The 22,026-nt window shown below is 29.0% G+C and overlaps 1 protein-coding gene across 6 annotated transcripts; it reads right to left on the reverse strand.

The window, feature by feature from the left end:
- Window positions 1-1,267: 1,267 nt before the first annotated feature.
- Window positions 1,268-15,297, reverse strand: LOC108345844 (type IV inositol polyphosphate 5-phosphatase 3). 6 transcript variants are annotated; one of them, XM_017584667.2, is made up of 13 exons: window positions 15,078-15,297; window positions 9,792-9,856; window positions 9,503-9,620; window positions 9,065-9,133; window positions 8,669-8,741; window positions 8,423-8,527; window positions 7,281-8,124; window positions 6,469-6,653; window positions 5,341-5,449; window positions 4,488-4,627; window positions 2,037-2,264; window positions 1,701-1,762; window positions 1,268-1,599 (listed from the first exon to the last, which is right to left on the reverse strand). In XM_017584667.2, exons 2-11 carry the CDS (start codon window positions 9,825-9,827, stop codon window positions 2,045-2,047), a joined length of 1,899 nt encoding a protein of 632 aa, XP_017440156.1. In that variant the 5' UTR covers window positions 9,828-9,856; window positions 15,078-15,297; the 3' UTR covers window positions 1,268-1,599; window positions 1,701-1,762; window positions 2,037-2,044. The 6 variants fall into 6 exon arrangements, with proteins under 6 accessions (XP_017440156.1, XP_017440152.1, XP_052723210.1 ...); XM_017584663.2 differs by having other exon boundaries at window positions 9,503-9,665; XM_052867250.1 differs by lacking the exon at window positions 15,078-15,297 and adding an exon at window positions 13,799-13,817.
- Between the last annotated feature and the right edge of the window lie 6,729 nt (window positions 15,298-22,026).

Raw genomic sequence — 22,026 nt, forward strand, 5'->3', positions numbered from 1 at the left:
TTTGTTGAACTAAATTTACTGCTAAGATTTATCTTTTGTTGAACTAAATTTACAAGTTGTATTTTTGAATGAGAATAGACAAATCTGAAAATCAAATATTATGGTTTACAAAAGTTTTTCTTTTGTTAGACTTTTTTTAACGTTTCTCATATATTTTAGATTATGAAATATAATTAGTATATTATGATATATTTAAAATTACACACACATTATATAAATATATATTTCATTGTATCTCATGTCTTATACTTTCTTAATTTAGCCGTATTTCGGTGTCCATTATTTTCATATCGGTATCCATGTTTGTGCTTCATAGCCATTGACCCATTAAGCTTGGAGTAATTAATCTTGGAGTAAAAAATGATTAACATGATCTTTGGAGCTCATCTAAAGATGTCATTATTTTGGTCAAGATGCCTAATTTCCTGCACCAATAAGCCCAACATAATCTAAACTCCTTCAATCAAATGACAAGAACAACCAAAGATCATGCAGATTACTTTGGTAATCAGTTCAGGACTATTGCTCCCAATACCAAAATTTTATTTGAGCGTGGACATACCCGTTACTCGTGTTCCATCTCCATGTACAAGGGAAATGAGATTCTATTTACATTTGATGATACCAACATTAAACACATAATATTGATGTGAAAAGCTTTTCAATAGCATCAGAAGTTTGATTATTTACCAAACTATCAAGAATCTGTGTCTCTTTTATGCTATGATACATGTCTTTTTGTTCTGATATCTTTTTATGATTTCTGCCTTGATATCTTTTTATAACATGTACATTGTTGTACTTATTACATACATGATCTAACATACTGCATAAGCATAAGTTGACATATTTTCTTGTTTGAACTATGCTTGCTTTGATGAGCAAAAGTAATGTGGTTTGACAAGTTTGCTCAGTTCATTTCATGTTCCTCTAAAATGCTTATATATTCTTGATCTTATACATATTTTTTTGAAATATTTGACATAATAATTAATGATTGTTTCATACCGTAAAAAAGAGAGATTGTTATATTCAAGCTAAACAGGTCCATTTAAGATGTTGATTAATGGAAACAATAATTAGTGATTATCTTCTCTATAAAACAATCTCTACCCTTGTATATCTAGAAAATTTCTTACTTAATAACTCTATTATCATATCTTAAACTTGAAAATATATTTCTAAAATATATTTTTTTAAATATATTTCGAATTATATAATGTAAAATGTACTATCAGCATAAGTAAAAGGCAGGTGAAAACCATCATGATAGATATGTCCCTATTTATTTTATAGACACGTATGAAACACTTCCTCTTCCACTTAAAGATCGCATACATACAATACAATGCACACCTCAAACAATGTACATATACAGGATATTCTCAATCAAACTACTAGCTCTAAATTTTATTGGTAAGATTACTAAAAGGAAAAATCATTTTACAAACATTTCCAGCAAAAAAAGATTTAAAAGAAACAAAAAATGAATGAATCTAATATCTAGTAGTGGTAATGTGAGAGTTAGAAGTTGCAGTAGCTATCACATATGCTCCTGAAATTCTGCTAGTTATTCTCCTTTACAACTCGAGAAATGTCCTGCAACAGAAAGCAGAATAGGATTTTCAGATTTACAGCACGAGAATGTTTTCAGAGATGTTCAAGTTCTCAAATAATATTGAGACCAAGACAGGTAATACCTGATGCAATCCTAATATAGGTACACTTGCCCTAATCAGCCTGGACTAGCAGTTCTGAAAACCTTTAAAAAGTAATAAGAGAATATTGTCATGACATTAGATCACTATAGTCTAACTAAAGTTGATTTTTGCAAGGATTATGATTTTCAACTTAGTTCATTATATCTAAATGAAGTTATTTTTGCAAGGGTTTTGCAAGGATTATGATTCTCAACATAGTTCATTATATCTAAATGAAGTTATTTTTGCAAGGGTTATGATTCTCATCAACAGTGAGAGACTTGAATTCGATGCAAATTATTCATTTGAAAATTCATGACACAAAAAGCAATTCACCTGTCCAGTTAAGCAGCTAAATTCCAATTACTCAAATTTGTTATGACTGGTTCATTTTCTATCTCTGCATCAGTGAAAGTTAGAGCTCGCTGTAGCTTCCTAGGAGAGAACGTTTCAACCTCAACCATGTATGTGGCTGTCACAGGTCTGTGATCGGACAGTTTGAGCTCTGCCCTTCTGTAACTCAACAACTTAATTCCCTTGCCATATGAAAGAATACGATCACACCTGAAAAGTGATTTCAAACAAGCAAAATTCATACCTGAAAGGTGATTACAAACAAGCAAAATTCATCAATGGAAAGAGGTGTATCAGAGACCACTAGTTCATAAACCATGAAATTAGGCCAAAGGACATAATGAAGACAAAACATTTGACCCCACATCATAAATAGTATATTCAATTTGAGGGGTATGGAACTTTTCAGAAGTTTGAGGCGTATAGAACTTCAGAGGTCTCCAGTAAGACCTATGCATAAGTCTCCAGGTAACTGCTTATATTTGTTTAAACTTATGATTGGCACAAAGTAGTAGTTCGTGCTGAAACTAATTACTGAATACAATTGCAAGTCCAACAAGTAAACAGCCCTTCATTATTATATCTTAAATTTGATTGATGGAAATAATCAAATAGCAAAAATCTCTAATCATTTGGTGCCTGATGCATAAGTAGGATGCCAAATGTCTAATGATCAAGCTAAAATATTTTCACAGCATAAAAACTGGATAGAACTAAAGGGATCAATAGCATTATTTAAAACATTGATACGGTGTGCTATGTATTTAAACCACTCATCTATACCATCTGGATCTCCTACATCACTTAAGTTCAGAAGTACTTCCAATGAAACACTATTCAGAATTTTATATTCTGAACTCACTACATATTTGGCATAAATTTCATTATTATATCTTAAATTTGATTGATGGAAATAATCAAATAGCAAAAATCTCTAATCATTTGGTGCCTGATGCATAAGTAGGATGCCAAATGTCTAATGATCAAGCTAAAATATTTTCACAGTATAAAAAATAGATAGAACTAAAGGGATCAATAGCATTATTTAAAACATTGATACGGTGATTCTAGGTATTTAAACCACTCATCTATACCATCTGGATCTCCTACATCACTTAAGTTCAGAAGTACTTCCAATGAAACACTATTCAGAATTTTATATTCTGAACTCACTACATATTTGGCATAAATTCCCTTGTATAAATTTCAGAGTTCTCGTACACAATGAATAATCCGGTCCAAATGATCCTTCCAATTATAGAGAAAGGAAACGAATGGGAATGGAAGCATTCGTGAAACAAAAGATCAAAATTATGATAAGGAACACTTGAGAAAAAATAGTGTTTACAAATTGTTAGAATCATGGTTATCGAATCGAGATTTCAATTGTGATTTGTTTTTTTACAGTTCATTAACCCTGTTTCCTCCAAGAGAGAACCAAGCACATTGAAGTTGATTGTCATTTTATTAGAGAAAAAATCATATCCGGAGATATCAAGACTGAGTTCAGTTGGCAGACATATTCACCAAGTCTTTACGAGGACCTAGAATTGACTATCTTTGTAACAAGCTTGGAACATATGATTTATATGCTCCAGCTTGAGGAGAAGTGTTAGATGTTAAGTTGTGTGTTTCTGTTAATTGGGCTTAGCCCATTCTGTATTTAGGGTTTAACCCTTATCTTACATTATAAATAAACTACCCTATGTGTATGCTAAACACATAAAGGAGATTTCTCCTAATCTTCTTCACTATATTCAACACTTATCATGAACAGTAAGATACATGATAAATAAAATATAATATTTTCAGTAAAAACAAGTGACACGAGGAAAACATTAAAAACATCATATATGAAAATGAATCTTAATATCATTATTGCATCTTCAGAATAAAATGAATTTTAGACTATCTCTTAGGGTGTGTTAGATGAATATTAAGGGATAACACATGCAGAAAAAAATGCAGTACAAGTAGCTGAATGATAACAAAAACTTTGCTGACTTTATTGTTTGGTAGTTCATATTCAACATAACTGCTTTGAATGGTGTTATTGATACGCATAAGTACTAAAAAGGATAAAAAACAATTCTCATAAAATTTTCAAATAAAATATTAGGGTTAAAAAATATTGATTGAAGAACCTTTGGAGTTGACAAGTTTGAGGTCCTGTCGCTTATGAGGAAAACTCGAGTCACTGAACTTGTTTCTTACACCACATACTTGATCTAAAACACCTCTTTTTTATTTTTATGTGTTTTCAAAGCAGATATGGTACAATCAAGAATAAACATAACACAGAAAATTATTATTATTATTATTTCTAAGAAATTTGAAAACAAAGAGAAAAAAAATGGGTTTTTTAATAGATAAATAAATATAAAGGCACAAGTTTTGCAAACATGGAATAAGAATGACAGAATAAATGCATACCATGCAGGTGAGCGCTTTCCAACTTTGGGATCCTCTCCGTAGTATTTATCTGAATTAACCTCATACTTGTAAGTTGGTGGAAAGTTTAATATGCCTTCCGACCATCCTCCAAACACACCGTTTTTGAGTTCTCGCATGAGCTGTGATAAGATGATGTCAATTTATTTTATTAAACAGTAAGATAATTAGATAGGATCAAGAGCTAACTAGTTAAAACCTCTTATAGTTAATTACAGTTGTTAATGGTACTTGGTTATACTTGTGGATTAGCTTAAATAGCATAAGGGAAATAGAGGATGAGGCATAAAAGTTGTAGATTTATAGTTATTGTTGGAAGTCTCACATCGACTAGAGATAAGGTTAATTCATAGTTTATAAGTGGGTGCAAACCTCACCCTACAATCCGGTTTTGTGAGGTTGAGTTAAGCTTAAAGTCCACTTCTAACATGGTATCAGAGCCATGGTTAGAGCCTATCCCAACGATATTTGTTGTTTGCTAGGCATATTGTTCCACCCGCTATTGAACCACTATCGGACCACCCATTAAAAATATTTAATTCCATAAGTGGATGCAAACCTCACCCTACAAGCCGGTTTTGTGGGGTTGAGTTAGGCTTAAAGTCCACTTCTAACTTAGTATGAGACGAAAAAAGAGTAGCATTTGAATGGCAGTATAGGTTAGAAAAACTCTTTTACTAAACAGATAAAGGGATCAAAATATCTTTACACGGAAACTTTTTGCCAAAAGAAACCCTCTTTAAGTTGGCTTAAACCCAGATTTGACGTCAATTAATAGGACTCCAAAGAATGTTCTTGCTCACAAAAATACAAAATATAGGAGTTGCTATAATACCTGGTCTTTCTCAACTAATTTTGACCACTGTTTTTTTGAGATAAGAGCTTTTGTTTCCACATTTGATAAGTTGATACGATAATTCAGATCACCCAACCAAATTATTCTTCTGCAGATAAATTGAATTTATTAAGCAATTATAATCCACAGAACATTCAAAGAAACAATTACTACCGTGACCAAACAGAAAAAGAAGTTAAAAAGGATCCAACCAAATGAGTGGTCTAATAAGCCCCCAAACATGGAGAAATCTCCATTAAAAGCTAGGTATCCAGGGGGGACAACCCAATCACATAAGTATTCCATCAAGCATCTCATACTATTCAATATGGAACATGGGAACCCCATAATACTTTAGGCCATATCATGGTCAAACTACCTAACTTACTATATTATGGCTTTCAATTGTTTACTGACCAGTTAAATACACAAAATGCTTGACTGCAACTTAGTGTCTAGTTTTCCATTTGGAAAACCTAAAACCATGGTTTTGGGGTTCCAAATTGGAAAACTTAACCAAAGAAGTCAATAAATTAAGCCCACATATGTAAAACTAGACAAAATAGCAAATGCTCTCTAATTGTAACATAACTGTTACAATTTTCTTCTTCATTATTTCATGTACATCTTTCCTTCCTAATATTTATAACCTACACATTTGAAATACAAACCAAAATATTCATAGTGCAGAATATGTGTGGGTGGTAGAAGTATGAAATGTATGTGTGTTCCAGTGCATAATGTAGCAGGTTTGTTCATGTTCTAATAGTCAATTATATTATAAATATAGGTTATATATAGAGAGAGCCTAGGTGAAGTTAATGCACCAATTATTTTGATACAAGAGACCACAACCAGTTAATTCGGCAATATTTTCCTTGTATTATAATTTTACTCACCATGGCATCTCCATTTCCCTGAATAAACAGTAACTTTTGGTCTACCATAATTCCAACCGATATAAAAGTGATATCACAATAGAAGTATCACAACAAATAATTAAGCTAATCATGATATGGGTATTCAGTGCACAAGTAAAACATTCAGTGTGGAAAAATGTATACATCTTTAACAACAAAGCAAAATAACAATTTAGTTTTGTCATGGTATATTAAAGATTGCACTCACTCATGATCAAGGATTCTTTTGGGAAGCCCTATATAAGAAAGAGAATGGAATTGGGTTCTACGAAGTATTTCATGAACATCTGCATTCCTTTTAAGTTCGTCTCCTTCCTTTTCACCTGAGGTAAGGTGGGTACATATGAAACAAAAGAGTGTCTGATGTATGGACATACTGATAGATATTGATCCCTGGAAAATTGGAAAAAAATTATAATCTGATGCAATATTAATCACATATTCACTCTCCATAACATTAAAATATCCCAACAGCACAATCAAGGCAAAAAATTGTTCAAACTTTGAAGCTATATATAGGTTTCGGAAGGGCTATTTCCCCCTTTACCAGAACTTTAATCAACATATTGATTAATTCAAAGAGAAACAGGAGATTGACTTTGTGTGTGATTCAAAAGAAAAATATCATAACTAAAAAACCATCAAGATGGGCCAGATTTGTAATGACTTGTGAGATAAAAATCGTACAGAATAAGAGAAACAGAAACATGACAACATGACCAGCAGGCCACGAGCAATATCAGCAAGCAAAAAGGCAGAGAAAGGGAGAAGGAAAAGGGCAAAATATCAGGCACAAAGTTTGATCTTATGTGGAACTATGAAACAGATAGAGTATTTCAGTCCTTGATAGATAGCAAGCAAATTATATAAGAACTTAATATCATTAGGATAATACAAGAAAATGTAAAATACAAAACGAAAAGGGAAAAAATAAAGCCGAATTATCATATATGGAAATATAAGGACCAAAATATACAATTTCAAGTGGAGGACAAAAAATATTGAAAAAAGGGTATAGACCTTGTTACCAATATAGCCCATAACACCAACACCAACAGTTGAAACCTTTAAATTTTGAATATGTTTACGCAAGCTCCGACGAACCCATACAGTGATGAAAATCCCAACCATTTGCTTGCTAACAATCCTTACATATGAAGATCTTCTTTTTCGCTTTATCAAAGCTTCAAGGTCAATTTCAGGAATCAATCCTGCCCCTGGAATTTCATCCATAATTGACTTGAAAGAGTTATATGTTTTGAATGACTTGGATGATTTAAAGGATTTCAATGATTTAAAAGAAGTTGGTCTATCCAAAACTCTCTGAGATAGCAGATGCAGTGGAGGCTCTGGCCAGCTCAAACCAATCCTTTCAGACCCACTAAGCATTCGAGTTAGTTTAGTGGCCTGTTGGGAAAATGACGTGTCCATGTTTTCTGACAAACCCTGTTGCCTATCAAACATCTTTGGAAAAGAAAACTGTCTCTGTAAACCAGTTTTAACTGCCAAATTGGAGTTTACAATATCATCAGCATCAGAAGTTAATAAATTTGTAGTCTCAGTTTCTTCCATGGCTGTTCCATCAGTACCTCCATCACAAAAATTGTTGTCTTCAGCCAAAGGATGGACTTCCTCACCAATGTCACTATCACTTTCAAGCAATATTTCTTCTTCTATATCAGGCACATCATCTGATGGCTTAAATTTTGATGGAGAGGGAGGGTCACTAAAGGACTTTATCTTTGGTATTTCAGGTCGAACTCTATTCAGTGTTTCTCGAATAATATTCTCCCATTTTGGAACAGGACTAGTATCTTCAGCACCAAAAATATTACCAGGATTTAAGGGTACAATCTCTTGAAGACTGCAAGTGTGAAGATTTATTTTAGTAAAATAAATGGGATGAATCTTAAAACCATGAAATAGAAGCAATTAAGTAGAAAACATTCAAAAAGTGATTACAAAATGGCATCAGACGTATTCAAGAGTACATATAATACAGGAAGGGGAGAAAAGAGAAACTTATGACTAAGACTATCGCCAAAAATTCATTCAAAACTATACCCAGACCAGCTTAATACGTCAAATAAGTAACAGTATTTGATGCGATACTCATCATTACTTCAAGAAGTATTTTCAGTAACAATCAGTGAAGAACTTACCCAAGTACATAGATGTCAGCTGGTTCATTGACACCAAGCCAATCATCAATAACAAGGTCATCAGGTGGAAGTTTTCCTCCAACATTCCATGTCCCAACACATATCCTAGGAAGTAAATATACACCAAAATTCAGATAAAGGTGGCTTCAGCAATAACAGCAAATAAATTGTGTTTTTCACACTTTCAAACAATTGCACCTATTGTGCACTTTTGCTTGACAAATAAACATGAGAATAGTGTCTCACTTCAACTCCTTTTGGTTTATATACTGAGATCTAAAAGTTGATGACTTTTGCCTCCTTAACTTGGGAAGAAATTCTGCAATATAATACAAAGCAGTTAGGCTGATACAATGGACAACAAAGAAATGCAATATACTAAACATTCACGGAAGAGGTGAACAATCAGAAACTACTAAAATTAGAAATTAGAAGAACGGGATGGTCAAGAAGCTATTGATTACTATGGCATGCTAAAAAAATTTCGCAAACGTAGCTTTAGGAAAGGAGGAAGAAAGTCTTCACAACAAGGATAACTTTCTAAAGTGTCTTATTACAGCCGAAAGAGTGTTAGAAAAAATAAATCAAGATTTGCAATTCACAAAGGATATATAAGAGCTTCTTGTACACACAAAAAGTCACCTGTAGATTCAGATGGAGTTTCATCATCATAACCTCTGTTGTCTGCAAACCGCGACTGTCCTCCCCATTCTACATAATACACCAAACTCAAAGTGAGACATCATCAGCCAAAAGATAGAAACCTACAACACTCTGAAACAACACAAATATCAGACTTCTTCCCCACTCTACATGACACACCAAACTCAAAAATGAGACTTGAACGATCAAACGACAAAAAAAAATCATCAAACACAGCCTATAACACCCAGAAACAACCTCAATTCAGACATCTTTCTAGATCATTCGACAACGAATACACCAACCCCATTGATCGCACGTACAACTTTCCTAATTCTAATTAAATCGACAAAATACTCAGTAATCACCACCCCAACATTCAGAAAAAAGCACACACACACTAAAAATGGCAACAAAATCAATGTCGCATAAACTCACCTTCGTTGTCTGAAGCACTCTCAGAATCTTCATCGTCATCATCAGGGTCAGCACTGTAATCAGACTCGTAACTCCCCATGTTAAGCCACTTACGCATGACCACCTTTGCCCAGAAGAGCTGTATGCAGGACCAACCGAAACAACATATTTCAGCCCAAGTCCTCTGCAATTTGCCTCAGTTTCCCAAAATCAACAAAACCCCACAACACCAACAACCACGACCACCACACACACATACAAAGAAACCATCACAAGATTGACAGCGAGAGAAAGGGGAAAAAAGTAGTACCTGTTGGTGGTGTGGTGACCTATGATGATGCTTCATCACTGCTGGATATGGGTACCAAAATACAACTAACCAGAATGAGAAAAATGAAGATGGGTAAGAGAGAAGATTGTTGGGTTCTGCCTATACACATGATACACAGTTAGGTAACAAAGGAAATGCAGTTGGAGCTGAAAAAATGTGCTCCTTTTTTTCTGAAAGATTCCGGGGCTTTGACTCTACAATTTAGTTGGGTTAATCGGAGAATTTTCGGCGTTTGTAAGAGAAAGATTACAATTTTCAACTTTAATCAAATAATTAAACAAAGGGCAACGGAGTTTAAAAAGAATTTTCCGCAAAAACATGGTTATCAACAACATTTGACGTGGTTTTATAAGACGGCAACTAGTGGTCCACGATAATCCTAAGTCACCATATACGGTTAGATTATTCAACATTCATCATTGCACATTATACTTCTACAGAATTTTTTTCTTTATCGTTTTATACTGTTGTGTTTATTTATTCATTTTACATCATTGTCATCTCTCAATACTTAGTGTTAAATTAATAAGAATAGAGAGAAAGTAAAGTTCAGCGCATTAATCACTTAATTTAACTTTTTAGGTACAATTACATTTAAAGATTATATTTTTACCCATCATTTTAATATTTGCACTTGAAGAAATAAAAAAGTCTAACATAAACCACCTAAGTATTTCTAGGAAACAATGTTGTGATACAAATTTGAGACAGACAAAAAAAGTATATAAGAAAGGTAAATTTAAATAACTTGTTTTTTTCACATTTAAAATTAATTTGTAGTTCTTTTATTTAAACATAGTTACTTTTTTATGCCTATTCTGTAGTATTTCTAATCCAACTAGGACAAACACACCCTCAACCTTAGCTTTATTTATTCATTATAAGTTTATTTATTACTTATTTTTACCTTTTGTGACAATACTACATAAGTGACATGTGTGTAGAAGAGAAGCAACAGATTAGTATTGTTTTAAACAGCTAATTATATAATCTCTAATATTTGTCCTTTTACCAGTTATAAAGTTATGTGTTTGCATAAACACCACTAACACTAATAAAGGTTATTACAATATAAGAAAACAAACAAATAATGAGGATTTGGATGGTGTTAAACCCATCTTTCCAACATCACTAACAAAGCAATTACACTAACAAGGAAAAGAAAAAGAAGTGAGCATTACTATGTGTGTGCAAGTAGCACCTAGGCTCACTACTATTGGTTCCCATTTTATAGGATAAACATAAAACTAAGTATGTGTTTGTCAATAGTAATAAGAATAAAATCTCAGCTTCAACAAAAGGCAAATTAGTAATGTAATGAAGAGGTTTAAGGGAGATAAAGGAGCTAACAATGCATTGCTAAAATGATTTTAGAATCTAAGTGGTTAGATAAAAGTTTGCAAAAGAGATGTGGTAAAATAATTATTTTTTTATTAAATTAAATAATTTTACATTAACTAATAATTGTTTCTCTTTTATCTGTATTCTTTTTATTGTGACAAGTAGACTAAAAATGTTTATGGCAAATTCTATAAAAAAGATGAAAAAAAGTTGACAAAAGTGTTTAGCTACAATGATTATACATTTAAATAATAACAATTTCCCTTTGGTATAAATCATCAAAGGTTAATCCTTATAGTATAACTTAAAAAACTTACTATTATGATTTATTAATTCATTAAAACTATTTTAGTAAAAAAATAGTGATGGTTACATTAATGTGATTGCCAAATAAATAATGATAAATTTTGTAAAGTGTAAAGTAAGAGAGAAATAAAACATGTAGACACCAAAACAACTTATTATTTCAATGAGGAATTGAAGCATAGGAAAAGTTGGAGTTGAGCCATTGTTAAACATCACCCCATCAAATATCGAAAAAAGATAATCACTCTAGAATACATTTTTTAGTTAGTTAATTTGAAGTGAGCTAATAACATTTCACATTGCTTTTGTTTTCTCTTATTATCGTTTTTCTTATTGAATGGATGTGCATTTTCACTCAATATGAATACTTTCAAAACTATATTTTTTTTTATTGTGTTAATAATCACAACTATGTAATGTGAAAAGGTATTGTAGTGGAAATAATTTAATATAGTTTATTTCTGAATTTGATTAAATAATGTTAAGGTTTGTTTAATCAAGTTGCAACGTTGGACAAACTTTTTTAGCCTGCTCAAAGTATATTATAAATTTATGATTAGGATCATCATTTTAAAATCCAATTTTTTTCCCACATAGCCCATAATACAATAATGCTTTTTGCAATTAAAAATATGTATAATCATTATAAAATAACATGAAAAGTTTGATGAAATTTATTATCATCATGATTAAATCTGTCTTTGGTGTCTCATTCATAATTCTTCATATCTAAAATTTAGACAAAGCATATAATTGCCGACAAAACATATAATAGATTCAATCTATGCATGATTAATCGCAAAAGGTGGCATTGAATTAAACCACCAACAGAGATGCATGCATGTGATTATGTGAATGTTTGTTCTTCACAATCATTGCCACAAAAGCAATATTGTTTAACAAAGCTAAACAGATTTAGTTTCATGTAAAGATAGGCTCATAAATCATATGAAATGAAAGCTCTATATGATTTTCGACATAGATAATTTGAAGATTTGAGAAAAGAAAAACAAAATATCGTGGGCAGGAACGAAAAAAAACACATACAAAAATAGAACTCTGAGATATAATTTAAATAATATGTTGGTAATAATATTATGTAAATTAAAAACATCTATGTGGGGATTATGCATTTGAACATTTACAAAACTTAATATCGAATACAAAATAATATCAAATAAAAATAATTTAAAGCAATATATATATATATATATATATATATATATATATATATATATATATATATATATATATATATATATATATATAAACACATCTCAATCTTTATATCAGATGTAAAATGTTAAATATATACTGATCTATGATGAATCTGAATATTTTTCATGTAAGAATTTATTCATGATTCATTTTTCAAAATAATGAATTCTATTTAAAGAATTTATTTTCCTCATTGATGATTTTTTTTCTTCAAGAAATAGAGGAATTAAAACCCTAAATGAAACTCATGATCACATATTTCAAAAACAAAAATATCTATTTATCACGTCACACACCATTATAGACCCTTTCCATTAATGGGTATGATTCGAATTCCACCATCCACCATTTGAAAAGAAAAAAAAATAAGAGCATTATAATGGTATTTCTTAGTTTCATAGGTATTGTGGAGGAAATTATATATGGCATCATCACATGCAACATGGGGCCACTTAACGGAGGTTTCTAACAACCAAACAACTCAGAAGCATGCATGATCATATATATATCATTCATAGAATGTTTCTCATTGGAAGGTAATGAATAAAGCAACAATGTTAAGTGTTTCCTTTAACTCTTTGTCTCAGCACATGCATCAGAGAACCAAGTTCTACCATGTTCCCTTCTTTGTCATATCATGGGATTTTCCATTTTTTCAATAATGATATTTTAATACATAATTTTTTTACATTTATTTGATATTATTACTTTTTATTTTTTCTATAAAAATACAAAAAAATATTTTTTTATGATATTTTTATTTATATAATATGTCTTAAATAATATAAATGTATGTCATTTTATTATTATTCTTTTCCAATATCTCAACTTTTTTTCCACCCCTTTTTCTCTTCATGTTAACTAAGCATCTTCTTTTTCAACTTTTTCCTTTTCGTGATCAAAAGTTTAGAAAAAAGAAGCAATTGATTATATTTTCCCAGAAAGATACTTGAAAAAAGTGTTGAAAAGTCTACCCAGAAAATTCATGTGCATGTGGGTGTGTGGGTGAGATTTTGTGCAAGGTTCCACCTTGTAATTAATTTTATGTGTATAGTTAATATGGTATGATATAAAAGACACCCCTCTTAGGATATGGACCAAAAAGTTGATAAAGATCTAACCTTTAGATACATACGGGAGCAACTCAAGATATGGTCCTCGTTTGGTGTGAAGGAAAATTTTTATTTGATATGGTGTACCTAATTAATATAATATTAATTATAACTATATAGACCAAAAAAAGATGAATATTTAATAATAATAATAATAATAATATACAAAACAAATGTGGTGTGATATATTATCCATGATATTATAATGATTTTTTTATGTTGGAAAAGAATATCATTGATTCTCTTACCCATCAGTAAGATTCTATGTTGGATCTTAAAACTTAGGTCACTTGTTAATTAAGGAATTAACAAATAATATTTTTATTATTATTAAGAGTTACATTGCGAATATATTATAACAACGTTATAGAAGTACATTTCAATGCTTTTCTAATAAAAAAACTTAATTTCTACTTTTTACTTCTCAAATTGGTAGTATATACATACGCCATTTAGTCATGTAATTAGATGTAAATTTATTTTAATTTGTTTTTTTCTTGTGTCAAAAATGTATTTTTATTTCTTAAGCATATTGGTGTAAAAAACGGATAAAAATTCTTTTAAAAGCAGCATATAACAACTCTTTTTTTCCAGAATAGTGATTAATGTTTAAAATTAAAACTCGCTGATGATAAATTTTCTAGTTCCTCGACGTAATCAACTTAGCATGTTTAATAGCTACGAAAGAAACAAGTAAGTGACAAAATATTTTACTCTACAAAACTAAATAAAATAAAATAACAAACATGATGAACACACCTTCTCTCTTTATTTTTCTTTTAACAAATTCCCCTTTTTCTAGTAAATTGAATTTCTTTATTTCCCCTAGTCAAAGGTAACTAAATTAAAAAAAAATGGTTAATTCGATTGATGCATAAATGTTTAAGGAAGCATATATATTTTCCACTCGTCTAAAAAAGTATGTTTAAATAAAATTTTCAATAAATATAAACAAAAAGATGTCAACAACATTAAATAAATCAAATCTCTCAAACAATGAAAATCAATTTATACATTTTCATTATAGTTTTTCCACTTCACAAAGCAAGTTGAAAAAAAAAATCATAGTTTCCTTCTCTCACTTATAATTATTAAGAAATTTATCCAACAAAACAACCTTACTCTAGTCATTCTTCTATGTTCTAACCCTCATTATTCATATGGCTACTTTACCAACATGAACAATAAGATTTTTTCTTAAGCAAACATTCAAATCACACACACAAAGAAGAATATATGTCACTTACATGAACAATGAGATAAAGAAAAAATAGGAGAAAAAACATACCTCTCTAGGTTGAATAACATTAAAAGAAGAAGGTAGAGATGTGTGTGTATATATATCTATATATACGTAATATCCAAGTATTTCTTGAACTTGTAAAGTGAAGCCTTCAAACTATGATGTAATATGGGGTGGTAATATTGTTGAAGCTAAGCATGCATTTTTGAGAAGAGGCTAAAGCATGAAATTGACACTTTGCACTTTTCTTTCTAAAGCTTTCTACGAAGAAATTGTCGATTGGTGTTATTGTATGAGAACATGTATATATATAGTGGGAAGAGGAGGCATCTTTCTCTATTTTGCATCTTATTGTTTATCTGGCTCAACGTGTCGAGGCACGTGGCTTTGGTGTGCTATGTGTCAAAGAGGGTATGATTTAAGGTGTAAAATTATTACAAACTGGTGTTTGTGTATATAAAAAGTATATATATTAAATAAAGTAAACGGTGTGTGTGTTTGTGTTGTAATTGACAAGGAAGAAGTTTTAATAAAGACAATACCATTTAATGCTCCTCCTCTTTCCATTTTTCAAGTGTTTTTTGTTTTTACTTTTTATAGGTACTTTTGTATAATACGGATGGTTTAACCTTTCTAATTTTAGTTTAATTAAATTTAATTTTCTTATAAGTTTAGATATTTTCAAATGAGTTTATGATAACTTTGTTATTAAAATTTTTTATTAGATTTTGTAGTTTAAATTTTTATTAATTTGTTGGTCTTGTTACATGACCAAAAACACATTTTAAAGATTTCATAAGAAGTTCTTCTCTTTTTCTCATTATTCAACTTTTTAAATCGAAATGTTTTCAAATTTAAGTATTATTTTCAAAGAGAGATATATTTTCGTGAATTGTGTCATTTATATTATATCATATGAATAATTATCATAATTAATCTACTTAATGATCTTGTTAATAAATTTTAACTCTTTAACTTTTATTTACCCATATTTAATCCTTATTTTATCTTGCCAGAAAAAAAGGCAAGTAATCTCCATTACCATAAAATGAGATAATATCAAGTATATGATTATAATTGTTAAGAATAATAAGTTGAGATCTATCAGTTAAATAATTATTATCATATTTCATTATTTATGTGTTAAATGTGAAGTTAATATATAATAACAAATAAATTTTATTATATATGTCTTTTAAAATTTGAAAAGATGATCAGATAAAATAAAATTATGAAGAAACAAATTATAAATAATTAATTAAAAAATATAAATTTGTAAATACTTAAATGTTAAAAAATCTAATTAAAATGTTAAACTTGAAATATAATTAAGTTTTAATATATATATATATATATATATATATATATATATATATATATATATATATATATATATATATATATATATATATATATATATTATGTGTGTGTATGTATGTATATTATTGGTGAAAGATATTTTAGTGATTAGTTTTTTACTTTTGCTATCTATTTATGATGATAGGTTTTTGACTGGTCTATTCTAATAGATACACCGACCTATTTGGATAGTTAAAGAATAGTGTTTATAGAGTTTTATGGTTTTAGTGGATTAGTGAATTTTGTGTCTTAGGGTGTGTTTGGATCACTTTCTGATATGCGTTTCTGACACCCAAACATGACAAAACAAGCTGATGAATATGTTTGAATTTTCACAGTAAAATCAGTTTGAGTGTCCAAAATCAATTAAAATCATATACAAATAACTCATCTAAAAGCTGAATTTTAACTTCTTTTTATAATACACCTTTTGTTTTCCTCGAGGCTCTTATGCATTAACTGTAATATAGATATATAAATGCTCTATCATTTATATATAGATAAAATGAGTTCATTTTGAAAAATATTTGCTTAAAAAAATTTATGGCATTAAAAGTGATGTACATCTAAAAATAAAGTTATAATTGGTTCCTCGGTCAAAATATATTAAAAATTTTAATCACTTAATGATATAGGTTGAAAATATTTATTATTTAATATAGTGAAACGTGTTTATTTAGTACATTTTACTTTTATCTATTTAGTTAACTTGTCTTCGCTTTCTTCTTTTGCTACTTTTTATTTGAATTAAGATATCAATATATGCATTTCATTTTAAAAAATTTGGCAATCAACTAAAGTCGATTTCAGTAATTTCAGAAATCATTCCTAAAAACAAGTTTCCAAACATTATTTTGGTTCAAAAATCAATTTTAGAATGCGTGTATCCAAACATAAATCACATAATTTCAAAATCAATTTTAGTCAAAATCAATTTCCTTTGAGATAAATTTTGTGAATGTTCATCCAATCGCATATATAGATAGATGCATGCATTGACTTATTTAAGCCTATAGACAAACATTAAAATTCATGTTGACTATATAATGCACTTTTTTGGCTGCTTATATTGATAGGCTCGCAAATTTAGTAGGACTAATAATAGTCTTATTGGTCAATTTGTATGTTCTACTATAAAACAAAAATCTTTAAAAAGTCTTTCAAGTCAAGTAAGGTGTTATAGGAAGTCTTATAACATGTACGCAAATTAGATCCAAATCTTGCATAAAGTGTAATTTGACTTAAAGATAATATATCAATTAAAGATAAATAAATAAATTGTATTATTTTATCAAGAACCTAATTGATAAAATGTTAACGTTGGTGATGTTTTTTTTATTCTCACTATAATGTAGAAGATATCACTTTGATAAATTTCTTAATGTCTAAATGTCTGTCTATTGAAAAATAAAAATAATATAGAAACTGTAAAACCTGTATTTTACAGGTAATGATAGTTAAAAAGATAGTAAGACTCAATTATTTTAATACTAAATAGTTTATTTATAAATAGTTTTGTTATAAATGAGTTTCATTATTTTAAAACGTACCATCTCTTCAGAAACCATTTTTCTAGAGTTCTCTACCTTCTCTCTAAGAGTTCTAACTCCTGAGTCATCTATTTGACAATCAGGATTTCTAGCCGATCAATTTCTGTCATAAAGCAAGTAAGTTTCTACCATTTTTTCTCTCTCGTTCCTAAAATGTTTTTGGAATAAGCAAGTGTCGTTGCATGTGTAATCTTGCTTCTTCTACTCATTCTTGATTAATCTAAAGTTCTAAGGACTTTGTCCGCTTTCAATTTGGTGTTTCGTAGGTTCTTCTAAAAATTCCTTGCATTTCAAGCAATCGATGATGTGTCGTTAGAGTTGAGTTGTTCTTTGTGAGGTAAGGGAAGCTAGGACTAGTTTAAATTATGTTTTCCGTACTAAAATAGTATTTATGAGAATAATATGATGAATTAGATGCAATTGTGTTAGTAGTGTAGCATTTTCTATGTTTAAATAATGATAGTTTGTAGCATGATGTGTATATAATTGTAATAGTGTGAAATTGATGTTCTATGTTGTCTTGAATGTGTGTGATGAAGTTTTATTGTTCTTTGAAACTGAATTCAAAGTGTTTGTGATGAGCAATGGTTAAATTCTTGAGTTTTAAGCCTAAATAAGGGGGTTTGTATGTGTGAGTTCGAGAATTTGGGGCTGATGTGAGTACGAGAATTTGGGGCTGATGTGAGTAAACTACTGTCTAGGTACTGTCATGAGGTAAATTTAGACTTATTGGATGTATATTATGATTGAAATCTGACGTGTAATGAAAAGGTAGTTCATAGTTGAAGTTTTGAAGTGTTTTAGTGTAAAAAAGAGGTTTTGAGTGATGAGATTTTGAAACGGTGAGTGTAAACTATTTTGGGTAGTTAGAGGTCTGTTATTACACCTATTAGGACTTATCTAGGTTGTTAAATGAGAAAAATCTAGTTTAGAATGGTCAGGGTCATCTTAGGGTGAGTTATTAGGTGGTTTTAGTTCAAATTGGGGTTTTGCAAGATAGAAACTTGAAATAGGTAAGTTGTGAGTATTTTGAGGTGTTGTAGTGTGTTATATGGTGTGTTTAAACTTGGTTATGCAGTTTGGGAACTATAGGCCAATATTTGTATTGTATATGTATGTTTATGTAGAATGTAATGTTTTAAATATTATTGGACAATTTAATGTATAAAATGATTTGCATGGATTATTTGTTCTATTAGATTTGTTGAGATTTATAGGTAAGTTGAATTGATAGATGGTAAAATAATAAAAAGCTTAAAAATAAACAAATTTTCTGTGATAAAGTTCACACTATCTATCATAGTACATTGAATGTAAACAACACCTATTATGACAGATGATCGAAAGTCTGTCATAGAACTCTAGATATATTATGACAGATGAAGAAAAGTACGTCATAAAAAACAATATTAGTATGATAGATACACAAAAATACATCATAGTAATTTGGATATATTATGATAGATAACTGAAAGAACGTCATAGTAAGATGAACTTACTATTACAGATTTTTTCGCTACTACATAGAAAGTGCGAACCTTCTATGACTGTCCAGAAGTATGATGCCACAACTCTAAAGTTAGAATACTTGTTATAGAAGGTCAATTTTTATTGTCATAAAATGTTTTTTCTACACTAATGCCTAATTTTAAATTAGATAAATATTATATGGACTCTATGGACAAGTTTTTTTTTAATATTTTTTAAGTTTCTATTCTTGATTTGAATTGCTTCTAATTAATCATTTCACTTTGTTATTATTTAATGTTTTGTATAGATTGGTATTTGATTTTTGGGGAAAACCAATAAATATATTATCAAGTTGATAATAAGATATTTAATCTTTCCTTAGATATTCTAATATCAATTTAAATATATTTTTATTTTAAGATTACTTTACATTTCAATACATTCAATCCTTTTATAGTCAATAAAAAGCTAAATTCAAAGCCAAATCCTTTCTAAAAAGGAGAATATGAGGAGAGCATTGATTAAAGACTAAGAAGGAAGCTTGAAATGAATATACTTTTTACATTGGACATTTGTATTTTTTTTATACTTCTGAAATTATAGACGGTTTATGGACATTAAATTCTATTTATCAATCATTTATGATTGTAGTATCTTTTTCATCTTCTGATCTCATTCTACATTTTCTAGTTCTTTTTTAATTATTTAGTGGAAATTAGCAAAAAAGTCATCTCCTTAATCCTCCTTATTTATCATCATCAAGGAGATGATAATAGAAATGTTCATTGACCTCACAGCTTAATACTTCCATTTAAATCAATGTATTAGTAAACCTATAATCTCATCATATTCTCTAACTTATGAATTTATAACTAAGTGAATTTATATTTAATTAAGAAAATTACCTATTACTCTTATGTTGAAACTTGATACATGAAATCTCATTCCCTAAGTGGATTTGTGGAATTCATTAGATGAAATTAAAGGAAAAATAATCATTTACCCTTTGGATGGGAATTACTCGTAAATTATAAATTTGCATAATTTAAAACTCATACAAAATTAAAAAAGAAGAAGACAAATTTCAATTCTCCTATCAAATCTTAAACCTCATAATAAACTTGTTTTTCACTCAAACTTGTATGCATACCAACTCAAGCAATTCCAACACTAAAATACAAGCAAAAATAACATTAAAAAGCTTAACTCATTCAATTTTTAAAAATTAGTGTTTTAATATCTCATAAACTTCTTAATTCAATTATATACATTCTACCATGTTTTAAATGCATTTTTATACTACTTTGAGCACATAACCTCATCAATGTCATTCATTATTAGATTAGCTAATCAAAACCAAAATGGAAACTAGAACTATCAACACTTGGAAATGATATTGGAAAAATACTTTCTTGAATGAAGTTTCTAAAACGAAACAAAGCAATATGGATTTATGACTACACAAGTTTCTAAGAGTTTTCAAAGTACTTTCATCTTTATTATAATATGATTAGAAAACACTCCACATGCATGCATGAAGTTTGTAAATGGTATGTGATTCAATGTCAAGTAAGTCACAAAGTAGTAAGACATTCTCCTTATATTACTTTGAAACATTTTAGTCAAATCTAAATTATTAATAGTGTTCCTATTCTCTCTTATCATATTCAAAATATATTGCAAAGTGAATGTACATTCACTGCCTCCAATCTCTTTAGTATATAACCACCACATTATCCACCAAGTCTAATTTTTTCTACTTATTCCATTCCTACATATATCTCAATATTTGATTTTTATTAGTTTATTTAAATATGCACAATAACCAAAATTTTAAATCAATTTTAAGACGTCGGAGAAGTGTCCAAAATATAAAAAATTTAAAATTATTAAAAAAAAGTTTCTTACATATACCTCTATACATAAAAGATGATTTGTCCACAATTTTCTTTTTCGAATTCAAATGATAGATTTTTAATTAAATTTAACTATTTTTAAAATTTAATCATTTTTAAAATTAAATAAATAAAAACTATTTACGAAATAAATAAAAACTATTTACAATTAAATTGTAAAAACTATTTATATTTATTTTTATAATTATAATTTTATTTTTTATCATAAAAAAATAATACACTTATTTTTCCTACTTTATATAACTTCGGATGTTTTTTTATGACAGTTAAAAACTATCACTATCAATTATACACAAAAAATTTGTGTAAACAAAATGTGGTTTCCCGATTTATATTTGTTAATAAAGTTAATTTTAGACTGGTAGAATGAAGAGAATTTAGCATAATTTTCAAAATTAAAAGACACATGTACATTTATCATTAAGGGTATAATGATATCTTGAGTAAATTATATTGACATGCTCAGTTTTTTTTAATGTACACTTTTTTTTTGTTTTTTAATATTTACAGTAACTTGGTAAATGTACATAATGTCATATTTTTCAAATAATTAAAAGAAATTATAAATATATATATATATATAATATTTTTATAATATTTTTCAAATAGTTAAAGAAATAAAAAGTACTATTTACCTTCCCCAAGAAATATGAAATAGTGTAATATATACTCTTATCCCATTTCTAAAATCTGTGTGAT

The sequence above is a fragment of the Vigna angularis genome, chromosome 8 (genome assembly GCF_016808095.1).
Source record: "Vigna angularis cultivar LongXiaoDou No.4 chromosome 8, ASM1680809v1, whole genome shotgun sequence".
Taxonomy (NCBI): domain Eukaryota; kingdom Viridiplantae; phylum Streptophyta; class Magnoliopsida; order Fabales; family Fabaceae; genus Vigna; species Vigna angularis.